We start from the raw sequence: 21,995 nt of genomic DNA, 5'->3' as shown, positions 1-21,995 counted from the left end.
AGGTGACGGTGGAAACGCTCCGTTCGACTGTGGGTGGTGCAGTTGTGTCCCCAAGAGGCCAGCCATAGCTGACCACAGGCCGGAGGTGAACTGGGCGCCTCTGTCGGAGGTAATATGGGCCAGTACACCAAAGCGGGATACCCAGGTGGCGATCAGTGCCCGGGCGCAAGATTCGGAGGTGGTGTCGGTGAGCAGGATCGCCTCTGGCCATCTGGTGAACCGGTCCACGATAGTGAGGAGGTGCCCACGATATCCACATGAATGTGGCCGAAACGCCGGTGGGTGGGGTGGAACTGCTGCGGCAGAGCTTTGGTGTGCCGCTGCACCTTGGCCGTCTGGCAGTGCATGCACGTTTTGGCCCATTCACTGACTTGCTTGTGGAGTCCGTGCCAAACGAACCTGCTGGAGACCAGCCGGATGGTTGTCCTGATGGAGGGGTGCGCTAAGTTATGAATGGAGTCGAAAACGCGTCGCTGACGGGATGATGGGGCAGGGTTGGCCGGTGGTGATGTCACAGAGTAGGGTCCTCTCACCTGGGCCTACGGGGAGGTCCTGGAGCTGCAAACCGGAGACTGCAGTTCTGTAACTAGGGATCTCGTCTGCCTGCTGCGCCTCCGCCAGCGCCTCAAAATCTACCCCTTGGGAAAGGGCATGAATGTTAGGGCGAGAGAGCACATCCGCCACGACAATGTCCTTACCCAAGACATGTTGGGCATCCGTCGTGTATTCAGAGATGTAGGACAGATGGTGCTGCTGGCGGGACGACCAGGGATCGGACACCTTCGTGAACGTAAAGGTAAGCGGCTTGTGGTCCGTGAACACGGTGAAGGGCCTACCTTCTAAGAAGTACCTGAAATGCCGGATTGCCAGGTATAGCGCCAACAGTTCCCGGTCGAAAGCACTGTATTTGAGCTCGGGTGGCCGCAGGTGTTTGCTGAAAAACGCCAGGGGTTGTCAGCGACCCTTGATGAGTTGCTCCAGTACCCCACCGACTGCCGTGTTAGATACATCCACTGTGAGAGCAGTAGGGACGTCCATTCTGGGGTGCACTAGCATCTCAGAGTTTGCCAAGGCTTCTTTCGTTTTAATGAAAGCAGCGGCGGACTCCTCGTCCCAGGTAATGTCCTTGCCCGGACCCGACATCAGGGCGAACAGCATGCGCATGATTCGGGCAGCTGAAGGGAGGAAGCGGTGGTAGAAATTTACCATACCCACGAATTCCTGAAGGCCTTTGATTGTGGTGGGTCGAGGAAAATGGCGGACTGCATCTACCTTAGCGGGCAGAGGGGTTGCCCTGTCTGTAGTGATCCTGTGGCCCAGGAAGTTGATGGAATCGAGCCCGAACTGGCATTTGGCCGGGTTGATTGTCAGGCCATATTCACTCAGTTGGGTGTAGAATTGACGGAGGTGGGACAGATGCTCCTGACGACTGCTGCTGGCTATGAGGATGTCGTCCAAATAGATGAAAATGAAGTCCAGGTCGCGTCCCACCACATCCATTAACCGCTGAAATGTCTGTGTGGCATTCTTTAGGCCGAATGGCATGCAGAGGAACTCGAAAAGGCCGAACGGGGTGATGAGTGCCATTTTGGGGACGTCATCTGGATGCATCAGGATTTGATGGTATCCCTGAACGAGGTCTACCTTGGAGAAGATCTGTGCGCCGTGCAGGTTTGCTGCAAAGTCCTGAATGTGCGGCACAAGGTAACGGTCCGGTGTTGTAGCCTCGTTCAGCCTGCGGTAGTCACCGCATGGTCTCCATCCCCCTGTCACTTTGGGCACCATGTGCAGGGGGGAGACCCATGGGCTGTCGGACCGCCGTATGATCCCCAATTCCTCCATCCTCTTGAGCTCCTCCTTCGCCAGTCGGAGCTTGTCAGGGGGAAGCCTTCGAGCACGGGCGTGGAGGGGTGGTCCCTGGGTTGGGACGTGGTGCTGTACGCCGTGTCTGGGCATGGCTGCTGTGAACTGCGGTGCCATAACCGATGGAAAATCTGCTAGGACTCTGGTGAAGTTGTTGTCGGACAGCGTGACGGAGTCGAGGTGTGGGGCTGGCAACTGGGCTTCACCCAGGGAGAACGTCTGAAAGGTCTCGGTGTGGACCAGTCTCTGCCTCGGCAGGTCGACCAGTAGGCTGTGAGACCACAAAAAATCCACACCCAGAAGTGGCTGGGCTACGGCGGCCAGTGTGAAGTCCCATGTGAACTGGCTGGAGCCGAACTGTAGCCGCACCGTACGGTTGCCATAGGTCCTCACTGAGCTGCCGTTCATGGCACTCAGGGTGGGACCCGGTGCCCTGTTGCGGGTGTCGTAACTCATTGGAGGTAAGACGCTGATCTCGGCACCGGTGTCGACCAAAAAACGGCGTCCCGACCGCTTGTCCCACACATACAGGAGGCTATCCCGATGGCCAGCCGCTGTAGCCATCAGCGGCGGCTGGCCCTGGCGTTTTCCGGGAACCTGCAGGGCGGGCGACAGCAGTGGGCTTCTGCGCCCCACCGCTGGTGGTAGAAGCACCATTGTTCATTGGTCTCCTCACCCCTGTCTCTGGGGTTTGCGGGCTCTGTGGCCGGGCCTGGTCTGGTTTGCTGCTGGGATCGTGGCCTGGTGATCTGTGCGACGGACGCCCCACTCTGCTTGGCATTCCACAGCAAGTCCGCCCGGGCTGCCACCTTCCGGGGGTCGCTGAAATCCGCGTCGGACAGCAGCAGGCGTATGTCCTCGGGCAGCTGCTCCAGGAATGCCTGTTCAAACATGAGGCAGGGCTTGTGTCCTCCGGCCAGAGACAACATCTCATTCATTAAAGCCGATGGAGGTCTGTCTCCCAAACCATCCAGGTGCAGTAAACGGGCAGCCCGCTTGCGCCGTGAGAGTCCGAAAGTCCTTATGAGCAGGGCTTTGAATTCCGTGTATTTGCTGTCCGCTGGGGGAGACTGTATGAACTCCTCAACCTGGGCCGCTGTGTCCTGGTCGAGGAAGCTCACCACGTAGTAGTATCGTGTGTCCTCCAAGGTTATCTGCCGAACGTGAAATTGAGCTTCTGCTTGCTGGAACCATAGGTGAAGTCGCAGCGTGCAGAAGCTTGGCAGTTTCAACGAAACTGCATGAACAGATGCGGCGTCGGTCATCTTCGGCCCAAATATCATTTGGGCTGTCGGGGTCACCAATTGTGGCAGTGTTCTACACACAGCGCTGAAATAACGACATGGAGTCGGTAAACTGCAGTTAAAAAAGATTTTATTTGAACTTCGCGGCCTCGCTTTAAAGCCTCCCTGATCCCGCCCTCCCCGGGCGCGGATGCTGTAGGGGGCACGCATTCACAGTCCCGCGTGGGCTTTTCCCTTTGTTGGTGAAGCAGACTAGGTGCCCTTTTGGGACTGGCCTTTATGCCGGCGCGCTGGCTATTTGTGAGCCGGTTCAAGTGCGCTAGGAAGTGGGTCGCCACAAGACTATTATTTAGATGGGGAGAGATTTCAAAATGCAGAGATGCAAAGGGACTTGGGAGTCCTTGTGCAAGATACCCTAAAAGTTAACCTCCAGGCTGAGTTGGTTGTGAAGAAGGCGAATGCAATGTTGGCATTCATTATATAAGAACAGGGATGTGATGCTGAGGCTCTATAAGGCACTTGTGAGACCACACTTGGAGTATTGTGTGCATTTTTGGGCCCCTTATTTTAGAAAGGATATACTGACATTGGAGAGGGTTAAGAGAAGATTCACAAGAATGATTCTAGGAATGAAAGTGTTACCATATGAGGATTGTCTGGCAGCTTTTGGGCTGTATTCCCTGAAGTTCAGCAGAATGAGGGGGGATCTCATAGAAACATTCCGAATGTTAAAAGGCCTGAACAGATTAGATATGGCAAAGCTATTTCCCATGGTAGAGGATTCTAGGACAAGAGGGTATGACTTCGGGATTGAATGACATCCTTTTAGAACTGAGATGCGGAGAAATTACTTTAATCTGAGGGTGATAAATCTGTGGAATTTGTTTCTACGAGCGGCTGTGGAGGCCAAGTCTTTGGGTGTTTTTAAGGCAGAGATAGATAGGTTCCTGATTAGCCAGGGCATCAAAGGGCATGAGGTGAAAGCAGGGGAGTGGGGATGACTGGAAGAATTGGATCAGCCCATGATTGAACGGTGGAGCAGACTTGATAGACTGAATGGCCTACTTCTGCTCCTATATCTTAAGGTCTTTTAGGTTCTCATCCTTCTTCCCCTAATCTCCCCCAGCAGCACCAATATTTGAGCACTCTGTGAACATCCATTTCTGCTCATCACCCGTTTTAGTCACCACTGTTGCAAGCAATGTTTTTTACTGCTGGTTCCTAAGCAATGGATTGACACCAGCTATGCCCTCCCAAATCCCCCTACAAACTACCCATGCAAAACCTCGCTGTTTATTGCTTCTTTTAATGGAGCCCTTAAATTTTACTTATGGCAATTTTTAGATACGTTTTCTACTATCCCTGGTTCAATGTTAAAATAAATTAACTGATACACTTTTTTTGCATTAAGAACACTAATATTGTGACTGATAGTGTGTTATGCTAATTTATTCTACATGTTATTATTTTTCTTTGATGCAATGTGTATTACAATCCTAGCACATCAAACTATCTATTTTTAGCAGGACTAGTTATAACAAATGAACATGAAAAATAATAAATTTGTCCATTTTCTCAGAGAAATCTATTGGATTATGAAAAGGCACAGCAACTCTTCTCAAATAAAATCTTTTTGAAAGAAGAAGGCAAAAAAACAGAAGGGAGTGCAATAACCAACATAAGTTACTGATGAATTGTATATATAACCATATAACAATCTCAGCACGGAAACAGGCCATCTCGGCCCTCCTAGTCCGTGCCGAACTCTTAATCTCACCTAGTCCCACCTACCCGCACTCAGCCCATAACCCTCCACTCCTTTCCTGTCCATATACCTATCCAATTTTAACTTAAATTACACAACTGAACTGGCCTCTACTACTTCTACAGGAAGCTCATTCCACACAGCTATCACTCTCTGAGTAAAGAAATACCCCCTTGTGTTTCCCTTAAACTTTTGCCCCCTAACTCTCAAATCATGTCCTCTCGTTTGAATCTCCCCTACTCTCAATGGAAACAGCCTATTCACGTCAACTCTATCTATCCCTCTCAAAATTTTAAATACCTCGATCAAATCCCCCCTCAACCTTCTACGCTCCAATGAATAGAGACCTAACTTGTTCAACCTGTCTCTGTAACTTAAGTGCTGAAACCCAGGTAACATCCTAGTAAATCGTCTCTGCACTCTCTAATTTATTGATATCTTTCCTATAATTCGGTGACCAGAACTGTACACAATATTCCAAATTTGGCCTTACCAATACCTTGTACAATTTTAACATTACATCCCAACTTCTGTACTCAATGCTCTGATTTATAAGCGCCAGCGTTCCAAAAGCCTTCTTCACCACCCTATCTACATGAGATGCCACCTTCAGGGAACTATGCACCGTTATTCCTAGATCTCTCTGTTCCACTGTGTTCCTCAATGCCCTACCATTTACCCTGTATGTTCTATTTGGATTATTCCTGCCAAAATGTAGAACCTCACACTTCTCAGCATTAAACTCCATCTGCCAACGTTCAGCCCATTCTTCTAACCGGCATAAATCTCCCTGCAAGCTTTGAAAACCCACCTCATTATCCACAACACCTCCTACCTTAGTATCATCGGCATACTTACTAATCCAATTTACCGCCCCATCATCCAGATCATTTATGTATATTACAAACAACATTGGGCCCAAAACAGATCCCTGAGGCACCCCGCTAGTCACCGGCCTCCATCCCGATAAACAATTATCCACCATTAGCTCACTTTGATTCCCTTCCATGTTAGTACAGGTCTTTCCCCCACCCCGGCATTACAGCTGTACAGGTAATGGAGATACATCAATGTAGAGTTCATAAATAATGTTGACTTGTTCCATTAAGGTAGAGCTGGATGTCACTGGTTAGAATTTCTGACCTTGTTGCTATTTCCCCATGCTGGAATGTTGCCCGTGTTTCACTGAATGTGAACAGGGATGGCTTCACTATGAGGAATTGTGGTTGGTAATGAGCTTCTGATGTTATATAAGATATCTGAATACGTTAGTGCCAAGGACATTTCTCTGAGGGACACCTAAGGTCACGATTAACCTCTAACAATTGTAACTTCTCCTGTATGGTTTGTATTTTACACATGGGAGGTTTCCCCCCATGAAATGCATCAAATTCAATTTTATTAGATCTACTTGATTTGAAGCTCAGTCAATGTTGCGTTGGTGTCAAACAGAATGATTCCAGGAATGAAATCATTCATTCAATGGTTCCTCCATAACACAAAACATCAATGAACATTTCATTGTTTGGAACTGCTCAAGATCTCCTCCATCATTTTATTGGGATTGAGAGTGTATTGATGGGGAAGGGAATTTGTTCTGCTTTTGGTGAAAATTTTCCATAATGTCTGGATTGTTTCGTGCAGCTGTAATGGAACAACTTTATTATAGGTAAACTGGTGCCTATGCAGCAGCACAACAAGATTATATCAGATATAGGTTTTATTCTATCCAGTAACCTCACGAAATTAAATGAAGTGATAGAATTGGCTGAAGGCAGATTTATGTGAGGGTCGGGTTCTCAGGAGGGCAAGATGGATCATCCACTCACCCCGAGACTGTTGCAAATAATGGACTGCACTGTCATTGAAGATAAAGATGTTAATGTGGTCTTCTGTGAAATATTAATTGTATCTGGATGTTGCAGGACCATAGAGTTTTAATCAGATCAGATCTGAATGTACATATGATGTTTCTTAGATTGAATGCATAAGTAGGCTTAAACCTGATTTGTAACTTCACCAGGTTGGCAGCTCACTTTGATTCCCTTCCATGTTAGTATAGGTCTTTCCCCCACCCCAGCATTATAGCTGTACAGGTAATGGAGATTCATCAATGTAGAGTTCATACATTATTGTCAAAAACTTAAAAACGGAACGGAATAAAATTAATTTTCATGGTGCTTGTGTGGAGGAAAAGTAAATAAATCAACAAAATCTGTTTTTATTCAACTTGTGTTTCTTGATTCATGCACAGGTGGCGCAGCTTCATGTTAGGGAAAACCACAATATGAACAGATTTCTCGGAATGTAATAACCCCCAAACATCCCTCATAACAGGGGAGAGGTTGTCAGGAATACATTGGCAAGCATGACCATGAAATTTCAGATCTGTAATGAAGTACTAGTCTGTGGCTGCACCACAGTGTGTCCTGAATGCCTTGGTTTTATCACTAAATCTGATCCTGCCACCCTAATATAATGGAAAATGCCCAGAATGTAAGATTTGGTTACACCATTGATGCACCATCAATAACCCTCCGAGATGTGAGGCGAGATATAGGCTTTTATTGGCTTGAAGAAAGAACAAGCAGCAATTGACCACCACACTACATCCTGGAGACTGAGGGCAGGGCTCAGGCTCCAATCGCCTTTATACCGGGGCCTGTGGGAGGAGCCACAGGAGCAGTCAGCGGGGTGGGGGGGGGGGGGGTGTGTCCAGACAGGTATATGTAGTTCACCACAACCACAACATCACATAACCTAATGCCATCAAGAACAGATGAATTTGATAGATAACTGAGTTCAAGGTAAAGTTAATTTATTTTATTGGAGGGAGAGTTCCTTGTTTTTGTTTCACCAAATACTATGAGAGTCCACAACTTCCAGAGACAATGCAGAAGATTCTTGATCAATTGCATATGCATATATCTGTACTGACTTCCCTGCCTGAGAGGACATGCTCAGGAATCATGATTGATGCATCAAATTGTATGAGTATATCTTCAGACTTCTTCACTAGCCTGTCGGACTGCTGCTTCAGTTTGGGTACAACCCAGTGTAATGGAATATCATCACTTGTTTGGATGTTATATTGGAAATGGATGCATGTTTCTGGTTTTCTGGGTGAGGGAACTCATTCATCATTCTACATATTCCATCAGACACCTGACTTTTGTAGGTGATAGCAATTTTCAGCAGTCGGTATCTATGGCAGGATACCTGCTTCATTATCAGAGGAATTGTACAATTAAGCTGAACACTGAATCATCACACAAATTGCATCTTGGGTGAGGACTTGAATACCAGTGCCGCCATCAGTGGCCTCTCGGATGATAGGTATGTTTGCTTGGAACTAGAGGTGTAGCAATTCTTTTTTTAAAAGAAGGAACGAACAGCTTACCAACATGCTCAACACATTTTTATTTCACCATTTACATTAGGAGATAGGTATCACCTGCCAAATTTATTTTTTTCTTATGAACTAATCAGCTCTGTATCACCCAGTCAGTAGAGAGATTTTTGAAGACATCGAGAAGATCCTGGAGAGATGTCAAAGTACATTAAAACAGATGTCAAATTACAAATTATATCTCAAACCTTTCAGCTAAGAAACTGGAAAGTGAAATGTCAACTAAATAACACTTCTGTATGATAAAATTCAGTCTTCAAAAGCATCCCCTGTACTTGGGGGAAACACTGGATATATACTTGTTAACAAAAGATATATACTAAAACACAAAGCCAAATTCAACATACAAAATAATATTTTACAAAAAATGTACACATTGTATGTAAGGAGTTTGCTGAAAATCCCTGCTCTATCTTGGGACACTGTAGTTACATTCCAAACCATGACATAGTGCCAAATGCATTTTAATGGACAGCCTTAAAGCCTCTACCATTCCCCACCTATACACACCTCCTGGTATAGACCTCCCTAGCAGGAGGAAAGCAGTGGATGACAATGGTCATATGGATGCCATCCCATTGGTCTTTCTCTCAATCTTGTTTGATCTGTTTATACATTAAAAGATATTCCATACTGCATCCCTGGATTCAGATTAGAAATACACAGGGTGGCACGCTTATTTTGTAAATAATATATTGCTCTTCTGGAACATAGTAGTATGGTGTGAAAACTATCTTCAGAAATTCAATTTGCTTAAGATCATCTAGTTGACTTAGCAGTAGACTTACCTTTTTGTCTTTTCATATCTGGCAGCAACCTGAATTGTAGTGGTTGTATTATAAAATGCATTGTAAAGTCTGAATCTAGGTCATCATAAACACCAGTACAAAATACAAAACTGCTCCTACTTGGGGAAAATAGGAGATTTGTTTTACAGAGCTGCTAGATTCACTATGATGTTGAAAAGAGGAAGGTTAGTTGTGCAATTGAGATATTCTTAGTGCTGCTCTTGAATCCAAAACTGGAACAGTCTTTCATCCCTGATATCCATTGTTTTAATGAAAACTATATCAGCTTAAAGGATGCCTTAGTGTTTCACGAGTCATTACACAGAAGGGATAATGATAGATAAGCTATTGGTGTATATTAGCTGAATTATTTATAAAGGAATGCATATATTTGTTTTTCATATTGTATTAACTTGACTGACTTTCAGGGTAAAGGTGTGCCAGATCTGAGCACCAGGTTGATGGTGAGGAAGCTGTGGGACACACTACAGATTCCAATTTTTGCCCTTGTGGATGCTGACCCTCATGGTAATTACTGCTTCCAATTAGCACTTCTTCAAACTAAATAAGGTAATGACTTATTTTATGCAGAATATCAAGGTGGGCAATATTCTACTAAATATTTTTGTATCTGGAACAGGCTAGTGCATTCAGTGCATAGAGCACATATGGATGTCATCAATCTTTGAAGTTCTGCATTAAAATTGTATCATATCTGTCCGATTAAGAGAGAACATTGACAATTCAACACGGAGCCTGTATTACCTAAAGGGGAAATCAACCACTTTTATCATCAGAGTTCAATTGCATCCAAAGTTAGAAGTTTGTGAGGATGAATAGATCAGAATTTGAGGTGATGGGTCAGTTTACAGTGAGCATGACAGAAACTCTTTCACTTTTAACCTTTTTTTTGTGGCGGCTTGAGTCGACATCAAAAGAAAAGACTACAGGACAAAAGTTAAAGACAATGAGTAGGTGCTGGAGGTCATAAGAGAGGATAAAAGACTCACGTAGGGAAATCCTATCTGTCAACACAGCCCAGCTCCAAATTCTCTTTGGAGCAATTTATCCATAGATCATCTGCCCTCACCCCATCAGCCTGTGTCCAGCACATAATTCTCCATAACTTCTGCCACTCCCTACGTGACTCTCTTGTCTACTCGTCCTTCCCCACTGATCTCTTTCCTGCCAATTATCCTTGCAAGCAGAACAAGTGCTACATCTCCTCCCTCACTACCATTCAGAGCTGCAAACAGTCCTTCAGGCGAGGCGACACTTTGCTTGTGAGTCTTTTGGGGTGATTTGCTATATCCAGTGCGGCCTCCTGTATATCGGTGAGACCCAACGTAGATCAGGAGACCGCTTTCCCCAGCACCTATGCTCCATCCGCCAGAAAAAACAAGATCTCTCAGTGGCCACCCATTTTAATTCCACCTCCCATTCTCATTCTGATGTGTCTATCCATGGCTTCCCTGATGGCCACAATGAAGCCACACTCAGGCTGGAGGAGCAATGCCTTATAATCCATCTGGGTAGCTTCCAACCTGATGATGTGAATATTGATTTCTTGAACTTCCAGGAATGCCCCACCCCTCACCTACCATTCCCCATTCCCAGTTCCTTCTCTCACCTTATCATCACCCCCCCCCCCAACTGGTGCACCTCCCCTTTCCCTTTCTTCCTTGGCCTTCTGCCGCTCTCCTATCAGATTGTCCCTTCTGCAGCCCTGTGGTGAACTACATATACCTGTCTGGACACGCCCCCTGCTGACTGCTCCAGTGGCTCCTCCCACAGACCCTGGTATAAAGGCGATTGAGGCCTGAGCCCGGCCTCATTCTCCAGGATGTAGTATGGTGGTCAACTACTGCTTGTTCTTTCTTCCAGTCAATAAAAGCCGATATCTCGACCACGTCTCAGAGAGAGTTATTGATGGTGCATCAAGCCCTGTATCTCTTTTACCAAAAGAACCCAGCTCTTTACCTCCCCCACCTCCCTCCCAGTTTCACCTCTAACCTTGTGTTTCTTCCTCTCCTCTCCCCACCTTATTCTGACATCATCTTTTTTCTCTAGTCTGGATGAAGGGTCTCTGCCCGAAATGTCAACTGTTTACTCTTTTCCGTCGACACTGGCTGGCCTATTGAGTTCCTCCAGCACTTTGTGTGTGTTACTTGGATTTCCAGCATCCGCAGATTTTCTCTTGTTTGTGATTAGACTACACAGAGTATAAGGAGTGTTCCAATAAAAAGAAAGGTTAAGGATGGCAAAGTAAGGGAACCTAGGATAATGACAGAGGTACTGAATTTAGTCAAGAAGAGAAAGGAATTGCATTGTAAGGACCATAAAGGAGAGAAAAGAACTGAAGAAGAGACTTGGAAGAGCCAGGAGGGGCCATGAAAAAACCACGGCAAGTAGGATTAAAATGAATCCCAAGGGTACAACCACTTGAGGATAAAGGACGAATTACAGAATGCTCAGAGGCAGAGGATATGGATAAGGTCCTAACTTACTTTGTGTTGGTTTTACCTTTCAACCATCAGGTGCCTGAGCCAGCCTGGATAACTTCACTCACCTCAACAGTGAACTGATTCCACAGCCAATGGACTCACTTTCAAGAACTCAGCAACTCATGTTCTTGATATTATTTATTTTCTTATTTATTGTAATTTTTTGTATTTGCACAGTTTGTCTTTTGTCAGTACATTGGTTGTCAGTCTTGGTAGTATTTCAACACTTCTGTTGTACTTCTTTGTTCTGCTATAAATGCCTACAAGAAAATGAATCTCGGTAGTATATGGTGGCATACATGTGTTGATAATAAATTTATTTTGAACTTTGAACTTTAAAATGTTTTGAAGAACTCCTGACTTTCCATTTGGTTATCTGAAGTACTCAAAAGCAGCACGCATTTTGAGACTTCTCAGAATTAGTATTTCTTGTGTAGTCATGGCTGATGAGACCTGTACACAAATCTTGGAGCCCACTTAATATCCTTTCTGTACAAATAAAAGATCCCAGTATAAAAACTTTTCATTTGTAGGCTTAACCATTTCCCTCACCATATTACATTGCAAGGACTTGCTCAGTAAATGTAGCTTTGCTGTTCCTCACAACATGAACTAATGCATTTTAATCTTGCTCTGGTTTTGTTCAGGGATTGAAATCATGTGCATATACAAGTACGGGTCAATGGTGAGTATATTTGTTTAAAATCTATATGTTTTACTATTTTCAATATTTGTAAGTTTATAACAGAACTACCTATTAAGGAAATAATTAATTACAGTATGTATCATTGAAACCAGCTATATCAACACATCTGTATGATTTTCAGCCTTTTCTGCATAGAATGCACCTGTTGTGTCTAATTCACTTTTTTGGGTATGGTACCATCATAACTCATGCAGGAAAAATAAGACTAACTCATTGAATTGTTTATTATGTCACTCTTGTAGTTAACAAAAAATGTTTGCATAAGAAAACAACTGTACTGATTGGCAACAAGGACTGAACATGTCTGGTTTAGAGAGGCTTTATAATGATAAATACAGACCTGCCAATTACTTTAAACCCTTTTGGTTTCATACATACAGCCAACACTGGAAAATGTGGAAACCCAAATTATTCATGAAAGTTTTAAATGTATTTCTTTTGCTTTCTTCAGTCAACCTAATTGTAATTCCCCAGTTAGTAAAAGACTTCTTTGGGGTTTTGTGTAATTGCAACAGACTATTAGAATCAGGGCTGTACTGCTGTTTATAATCTCAGAAATATAGGAAAAGGCATGTAAGTTTCCGATCCGTGCATTTTCCACATCTCTCTGAAAATATTTCCAACTTCTATCGCCTTTGCAACTTTGAACTTAATTGTGAATTAAGTTAGGAAATACTTTAAGTTATGTTAGATTCCCCAACCAGCAGGAATAATTTTACTCTAGGTTCCCCTAGATAATTTGAAAACTTTGAACACTCGTAAATTTCATCTCTCAAGAATAAAAGTCTCATTTATATGAGACTTTTGCTTCTTCAGCAAATTAACCTTAGGGACTCAGATATTATTCCTACAACTCTCAGCTTTCTCTACAAGGAGAATTAACTTCAGCAAGGTGTCCAAATTGGAAACAGTATTACAGAGCTTTTTACAGTTTCAGTATAACTTCCAGAACTTTTGTTTTAGTCTCTCATGTGCAAAGTTCATTATTCTACTTTTATTATATTTTGTCCCTGTCAATGACATTTAAATAATCTGTATACATGGACTGCTTCCTGATCCACCCTGTTGAGTAAGGATACCATTCTGTCTATTTTATATGCAAAAATGGGTGACCTCATGCTTGCCTTTTCAAAATTAATTTATCACAGTTTTACCCATTTAGTAATACTTTTGAAATATTTTTTCTGTATTCTACACTGTTTATAGTGACACACGTCTTTGTACAATCTGGGAACTGGCATATGTGGCTCTCTGTTATGCTCATAAGCACAGCAGTAGCTTAGTGGTTAGTGGATCACTTTACAGCAATAGTGATCCATGTTCAATTCCTGCCATTGTCTGTAAGGAATTTTTATGTTCTCCCTGTGACTGTTTGGGTTTCCTCTGGGTGCTCCAGTTTCCTCCCACATTCCAAGGACATAGGGGTTAGTAGGCTAATTAGACACATATGTAATTGGGCTGCAAGGACTTGATGATCCAAAAGGGCTTGATAACGTGCTGTACACTAAATAAATCAATAGATAAACATTAAAATGCTGAGGATCCAGTACCTATCAATATGTGACATCACTAGTCATAACTTGTCAATTATCCACACAAACCACCTCACCTCACCGTTAAAATCACTCTGTGCTTATTTCAAAGTTCAAGGTAAATTTATTATTGAAGTACATATATATTGCGATTATATGTATATGTGAGATTAATTTTCTCACAGGTATACTCAATAAATCCATTGAATTATAACCATAACATCAAAGGAGCTGGTTGTGGGCTACAGGAGGAATGGAGACATACTAACCCCTATTGACATCAATGGATCTGGGATTGAGAAGGTGAACAGCTTTAAGTTCCTCAGCATACACATACACATACGTGGACTTTACATACTGGCTGCGTGGTGAAAAAAAGCACAACAGCACCTCTTTTACCTCAGATGGTTGAAGTTTGACATGAGTCCCAAATCCTAAGGACTTTTGACAGGGGCACGATTGAGAGCATCCTGACTGGCTGCATCCTGCGTGGTATGGGAACTGTACCTCCCTCAATCGCAGGACTCTGCAGAGAGTGCTGCAGACAGCCAAGCGTATCTGTAGATGTGAACTTCGCATTATTTAGGACATTTACAGAGACAGGTGCGTAAAAAGGGCCTGAAAGATCATTGGGTACACAAGTCACCCCAACCACAAACTGCTCCAGCTGCTACCATCCAGGAAATGGTACCACAGCATTAAGGTCAGGACCAACAGGCTCCAGGACAGCTTCTTCCACCAAATTAATCAAACGGATTAATTCACACTAATTGTATTTCTATGCTATATTGACTGTATAGTTGTATATACTATTTATTACAAATTATTATTTGCACATTCAGGCAGAGACATAACAAAGATTTTTATCCTCATGGATGTGAAGGATGTAAGAAGTAAAGTAAATTCAATTCAATTTAATTCAACGAAAGACTGCACCAACTTGGCATTCAAGTGTGCAAAACACAACCTGCTGTGCAAATACAAAAATAATAAATAAATAAATAAATAGATAGATAGATAAATAAGCAATATTTATCGAGAACATGAGATGAAGAGTATATAAAAGTGAGTCCACTGGGGTTGTGAGAACACTTCAATGATGAGACAAGTAAAGTTAGCCCCTTTGGTTCAAGAGCCTGATGGCTGAGGGGCAGTAACTGTTCTTGAACCTGGTGGTGCAAGTCCTGAGGCTCCTGTACCTTCCTCTTAATAGTAGCAGTGAGAAGAGAGCATGTCCTGGGTGATGGAGGTCCCTGAAGATGGATGCTGCTTTCCTGCGACAGTGCTTTGTGTAGATGTGCTCATTTACTCTTGATGGACTGGGCCATATCCATTACTTTTTGTAGAATTCTACCTCTTCACAGCTGCTACTAGGAGATTGGTCTCCCAATAGTCTTTATTTAAATTTGCCAGAGGATATAGATATTACTGGTTATGCAGGTATGTATTGTCTTAGGATGGAGTCAAGTGTCACATATAGGCTGGGCATGTAATGATGGCACATTTCCATCCTAGAAGGGTTTTGGTAAATCAGGTTTTAGGTCAATCCAATAGATTTATGGTTGACATTACAAAAACTAAAGTTTTTCATTACAAATTAGATTGGTTTAAGTACTTCAGTTTAAGCTCCTCAATTGCCATGAAAGTTTTGAAACATCTCTTGATCAATGGGACAGAGCTCTGACTGTTATTCTATTAATTTATTGTCCCTGTATTCAAGGAAATTTTCCCATTTCTTAATTCTGCTCATAAAAGTCTAAAGTTCCATGTTAACTTGTGAAACATTATCTCTTGTCATCATTGATCCCTACGGTGTTTTCTAAAATTTCCGTATACTTTTAGCTAGGTACTGTATATGCAGATTGATTGTCCTGCATCCATGTCCTAGGAATGGTTATCATGTGCTTCATCCTTAAGCATCTTCTATAGCTCATTGCTGGTACTCACATCTCTGAATCAGAATTTATTATCATTGATGTAAATAATATGGAGTATGTTGTTTTGCTGCAAAGACAAAAATTAGCCATAAATTACAAAAGCAGTGCAATAATTGTTTAAGTACTTCAGTTTAAGCTCACAAATTGCCATGAAAGTTTTGAAACTTCTCTCAGACAATGGGATAGAGCTCTGACTTATTAAAAGCAATAATATTCAAGTTCTGTGAGCACAAAATCTAAGTGACACCTATGTAACCACTTAGATTTATCTCTCAGGTGGAACTAAAGATTGCATGGAATTAGTCTAATGATGATGAAATTGTCCTCAGTTTCCTGGCTAATATTTATCCCTAAATCGGCATTGCATTGCAGTGCATTGATTGGCCTCTCAAATCCCTATATCTACAAAGTATAACAGTTTTTACACCAGAACTAGCTCATTGGCTGTGAAAAGACACAAGACTTGAAAGATGCTAGGTCAATGCAAGCCATTCTTTCAAGACTGAAGAAGTGGTGCAGCGGTGTGTTATACAAGGCTTCCCAGGTTTGGCATTTTGTTGGGATTGAGGTATAAAACGTTGTGGTCATTAAAAAGGATCTTGCACAATGGTGCCAATCCAGCTGTCTCCTATGCAATGGAGAACTTGATCTGAGATGTGAATGTTGGCGGTTGAGATTGGAGAGTAGAGAAGAATGGGCGAACATCTGCTGGAGAGAGTTTTCAATGAGGATGGAAGTTGGTAGTCAATCAGTCAGTGCACATTTGATGATAAGACAGTTAGTGTTGGGTTGGACAGGCAATGGTGGCTGGTGATTGGACAGAGAGCTACCTCAAAGTAATTGATGATCAGCTAGACAATATGTGGTTGAAGATTGATTCAGTTAATTGGAGGCTAGTGATTAGTCAAATGGATGAATAGATAGATGTTGAGACCAGAGCCTTCAGTTAGATAGACATTGGGCCTGAAGATGTAGGCAGAAAGAATAGTTTTTGAATACATAAAATGTTTAAAAGAAAATAGAGGAAGATGATGGACACCTTGGTCTTCCCTATATTAAAACTGATAAATCTGGACTACTTTATCTATTAATGAAGCATATCAGGAGAGTGGGCATCTCAATGTATTGCAGAAGATTGTTGCAATGCAATTGGCATAGAGGAGAGTGAAATAGGTCTCCAGAATTGCACTACTGGGCTATTAATATCTGAAATAAAAACAGAGGAAATGGGAGAGACTGCAGGTCAGATCTCTGGAGAGGGTAACAGAGTTAATGCTTCAGTTTAATGACCCATCATCGGAAATGGAAAATGAAAAAACAAATGTGTTTCACTTTGCAGAGGAAGTAATGATGGAGTGAACAAAGGGTTGGAGGAGCAACCTCACATTCCACGTGGGTAGCCTCCAACCTGATGACATGAACATCAATTTCTCTAATCTCTGGTAATTTCTCGCTCTCCCCTTTTCACTTTTACCATTCTCCGTTCTGATCCCCTTCTCACCTGCCCATCACCTTCGTTTGGCGCTCCTCCTCTTTCCCTTTCTTAAATGGCCCACTATCCTATAAAATTCCTCCTCTTTCAGCTCTTCTTCCACCTACCACTTTCCAATGTTTTACTTCTTCCTGTTCCCCCCACCTTATTCTAGCTTATTCCCCCTTCTTTTCCATCCTTGATGAAGCATCTCAGCCTGAAACACCAGCTGTTTATTCCTCTCTATAGATGCTGCATGATCTGCTGAATTCCTCTAGCACTTGATGTGCATGTGAACAAAGGGAACATCCATGATATAGTGAGATAAAAGGTGTCTTGGTGATGTAATTGCTTCTGATGATCTCATAGCACTTCTAAAATAGAAACACAAAATATAGTAATAGTAGATCAGAAAGCATTTATGGAGAAAGAACACTATTTATTCTAATACTCTTTCCCTGCTGTTTTATGTTTAGTATATATCTACTTTGAGCAGTTGTTTTTATTTCTGACTTAATGGTTGCTTGAGGGAGTGCATTGAATGCTACACAATGCTCTGCTTTAAAGCAGTCCCAATGTTCTTCTCTTGTCTGATAATATTCTTGCACTAGTTCTCCTTGTTACTAACTCTTAAACTATTGGATTCTTTTTTTTATTTCAGTAGATACTCTCCAAAGCTGTGTTTAACTTGAAAGCACTGACCAAGAATACTGTATGCTTTTTTTTAATCATTGTCCAGATCCAGTTCCAATTTTTAGTTCTATGAATTTGCTTCAAGAACTCAGCTCTTCCATTACATTAGGATTAATGATTTTAGAGAATACTTCCTTTCTTTCCCTCTAAACATGCTTTCAGCTCTCTACAGTGCCCATTCATCTGCCCACTGAGCCAACCTGCATATTTTCCTTCATAATTTTCCAAGTGAGAAAAAACAGTAAAGTGAAGTGTGTTGTGTAAAAATATTAAAAATATCATTTTTCCCCTCTGTTTATCAGTCTATGTCCTTCGATGCCCACAATCTGACTGTTCCTATTATTAGTTGGTTGGGTCTACTTCCATCTGATATTCAAAGGTTAGTAGAGAGCCCTAAAATCTTTGGTCTCCTTTTCTTGTACAAACACAATAGTCTGATTAATGTGATACAGTTTGTCCAGCAAAACAGTTCTGAATTGTCTTACTGTTTATTTCTTGCCAAATATAAACAAAAATAGCTGCTTTTTGAAATCAAACTGATGCAACTGACACTATTTTAAAAGTGTTTGCTCTAAGCACAGTGTCTAACGTAACACAAGCACATGTGGCTGATGTTAATTAGAAACTGTTAAATAACAGTCTCCTGTTCCAATTAAGTGGCATTGTGTCCCAAATAAACAAAGGAAATCCCAGCTATTTTCTCAGTTAGTTTTTGTGATTTTCTCACTTGCAGAGCCCAGTCAGTTTGGATTGGCAACAACAGTTCCACAATCTCCATCAGCATAGGTCCACCACAAGACTGTTCGCTAAGCCCCCAGTTCTAATTGCTTTACACTTATGCGGTTGTCCCTTGGGGTCTGAGGAAGACTATATTGTGCAGAGTGGCAGTGTTTTTTCTGATGCCAAGTTGCGAGCTCAACATCAACCTGGCACGGATGGAGAGCGCGCTTGAGGGTGGCCTGTCACTGGATCGAACTCGGGAACCTCCATTCTCAGGCCCGGTGCTGATCTCACTGCACCACCAGCTGACCCTCATAATGTAACCAGTGCATGAAAGATATTAAAGTGGAAAAGCCTTGCACGGAGCCGATCCCACTCTCTCGGCCTCAGAAGTCAGGATCCAGTGCAACGAAGAATCGTTACGCCTGGCAACTTCCTTGGCTGCATTGGATGGCCGCGTCTTTTTAAGTGCTCTGCCACGCCCTATGCATGCTACAATGCGCTGCTGCAATGCCTTCTCAGCCGTTGAACCCCCGGGGTTTCCTCCGCCTGATCCATTGGTGGTGAGGGAGGAAATGTAAGGGCAGGCGTAGCACTTGTTCCGTTTACAAGGATAAGTGCCAGGAGGGAGATCGATGGGAAGGGATGGGGGGGGGGACGAGTGGACAAGGGAGTTGTGTAGGGAGCGATCCCTGTGAAAAGCGGAAAGGGGGGAGGGAAAAATGTGTTTGGTAGCCCTCACCACCATTCAGGGCCCCAGACAGTCCTTCCAGGTGAGGCGACACTTCACCTGTGAGTCAGCTGGTGTGGTATACTGCGTCCAGTGCTCCCGGTGTGGCCTTTTATATATTGGTGAGACCCGATGCAGACTGGGAGACCATTTCGCTGAACATGTACGCTCGGTCTGCCAGGAAAAGCAGGATCTCTCAGTGGCCACACATTTTAATTCCACGTCCCATTCCCATTCTGATATGTCTATCCATGGCCTCCTCTATTGTCAAAATGAATCCAAACTCAGGTTGGAGGAACAACATCTTATATACTGGCTGGGTAGCCTCCAACCTGATGGCATGAACATTGACTTCTCTAACTTCCTTCTGTTAATGCCCCTCCTGCCCTTCTTACTCCATCCCTGACATATTTAGTTGCTTGCCTGTTCTCCATCTCCCTTTGGTGCTCCCCCCCTCCTTTCTTTCTCCTAAGGCCTCCCATCCCATGATCCTTTCCCTTCTCCAGCTCTGTATCGCTTTCGCCAATCACCTTTCCAGCTCTTAGCTTCATCACACCCCATCTGGTCTTCTCCTATCATTTTGCATTTCCCCCTCCCCCCACTACTTTCAAATCTCTTACTATCTTTCCTGTCAGTTCCTGACAAAGGGTCTCGGCCCGAAACGTCGACAGCGCTTCTCCCTATATATTGCTGCCTGGCCTGCTGTGTTCCACCAGCATTTTGTGTGTGTTGTTGTTTGAATTTCCAGCATCTGCAGATTTCCTCGTGTATGCGCTCAGTTCTGCTGCTTCGTTAATGAGGATCTACAGTACTTACCTACTTTGCTGCTGTCCATGGAGTACAAATAATGAAGCAAATTTCAAGTTTTGTGAACTTTTCAATCCTGGTACCCCGGGCAGCAAGTTTTTCCATACCACTTTCTCTTAGACACAGAACACGTTGTGAATGGATGCTGGAACTTTTCCAGTAAGATATTTTCCTAAAATTTAAGTTCCCAAGAGAAAAGAACAACTTATACACCAGATATTATAATTCTGACTTTTCATTTCTCCCCAGTGATACGTGAAAAAAGATTTTTTTTAAGAATGAAAGTGCACTGTAATAGCAACCGTTTTATGTATTTAATGTGAAAAAAAGTATGCTTTGCATCCATAATTAGTTCCGGTTAAATGATCTTTGCCAGATTGACATTTCATATTAAATTTATGTTTTCCAATGAGAATTTTGAATATGGAAAATGACATGTTTTCTTTCTACCTATTATATATAGATTAAATATTCCTAAAGAAGTTTTGATTCCTCTTACTGAAAATGACATGAACAAGTTGACCAAATTACAGAAACGACCTTATATTGGCTGTCAGCCTGTATGGAAGAAAGAAGTATGAGAACATCATGATTAATGTCTTTTATCCACTGATACATTGGTTATTATTCTGTATTCTAAAAGGAATTAAGAATGTAGACTTTGTATTAAGAACGTTATTGCAAACATTCTGTAGAAAAGATTGTGATCAAATTGCATTTTCTTGCAGTAATTGTATATACAAATTTGTGTATTCTAATGAAGTATACTTGTATGAAAATGAAAAATGCTTAAAATGTACAGCAGTTGCAATATCAGAGGAAAGAGAAACGATCTTTCAGATCAAACTCATTAAACTTGCAACAGTAATGCAGTTATTTATGGTTGTACAGCACATGAAACCACTTTCAGCTGCAATCACTATGCAAAGTAGAAAAAGAATGTTTAGTCATTGGTTATCGCTGCTCTGTTCTTACTTATTTTTTATTCACCCTTCCTTCATAGAGATCAGCTATGATTAACAAACCTTTCCCACCCTTTCTGATCTGGCACAACCACCAGTTATAAGATTCAGTCGCTCATGATTTCTACCCTTTAACAACCAACCTGTTTTCTCCTCTTTTGCTTTTTCTCTGCAACTTAAAATATGCCAGTGTTTTCCACATTTCCTAATTTTGATGAAAATTCATCAGACTCAAATGTTAACTTTGCTTCTCTCTCTCTCTCTCTCTCTCTCTCTCTCTCTCTCTCTCTCTCTCTCTCTCTCTCTCCCTCTCTCTCCCTCTCTCTCCCTCTCTCTCTCTCTCTCTCTCTCTCTCTCTCTCTCTCTCTCTCTCTCCCTCTCTCTCCCTCTCTCTCCCTCTCTCTCTCTCTCTCTCTCTCTCTCTCTCTCTCTCTCTCTCTCTCTCTCTCTCTCTCTCTCTCTCTCTCTCTCTCTCTCTTCTCTCCCTCCCCCCCCCACACACACACACACACTGCCTGATCTGTAATATATTCTCAGTATTTTTAGTATCTACAGTTTTCCAAGCATAATTGTATATTTGAAACTAAATATAAGGAGTTAATTTTGTGCTCTGGTGTCAGTATGAAATTTTATACACTCATAACAGGGACGGTATGGTTGTGTTGTGGTTAGAACAATACTTTACAGATAGCCTGGAATCAATACCCGCCACTGCCTGTCAGGAGTTTGTATTGTACGTTCTCCCTGCAACCATGTGGGTTTCCTCCTGCAGTCCAAAGATGAACTGGTTGGTAGGTTAATTGGGCATTATAAACTTTCCTGTGATTAGGTTAGGATTAAAACTGTGGAATCACTGAGTGGCTT

The 21,995-nt window shown here is 42.7% G+C and overlaps 1 protein-coding gene across 3 annotated transcripts in view; it reads left to right on the top strand.

The window, feature by feature from the left end:
* spo11 (SPO11 initiator of meiotic double stranded breaks) overlaps positions 1-20,943 on the top strand; it is a 45,416-nt gene extending 24,473 nt beyond the window's left edge. For 2 of the 3 annotated variants that reach the window (XM_059978725.1, XM_059978724.1), the window contains exons 9-12: positions 9,498-9,597; positions 12,221-12,258; positions 18,215-18,291; positions 20,633-20,943. In XM_059978725.1, the coding sequence (XP_059834708.1) occupies positions 9,498-9,597; positions 12,221-12,258; positions 18,215-18,291; positions 20,633-20,750 (333 nt within the window). In that variant the 3' untranslated portion in view covers positions 20,751-20,943. The remainder of the gene's footprint in view (positions 1-9,497; positions 9,598-12,220; positions 12,259-18,214; positions 18,292-20,632) is intronic. The other variant, XM_059978726.1, reaches the window with a different exon arrangement.
* The last annotated feature ends 1,052 nt before the right edge of the window (positions 20,944-21,995 follow it).

Source organism: Hypanus sabinus, chromosome 9, assembly GCF_030144855.1.
Source record: "Hypanus sabinus isolate sHypSab1 chromosome 9, sHypSab1.hap1, whole genome shotgun sequence".
NCBI lineage: Eukaryota > Metazoa > Chordata > Chondrichthyes > Myliobatiformes > Dasyatidae > Hypanus > Hypanus sabinus.
The sequence above is the reverse complement of the archived record's forward strand: the minus strand, read 5'-3'. Positions and strand labels throughout refer to the sequence as shown.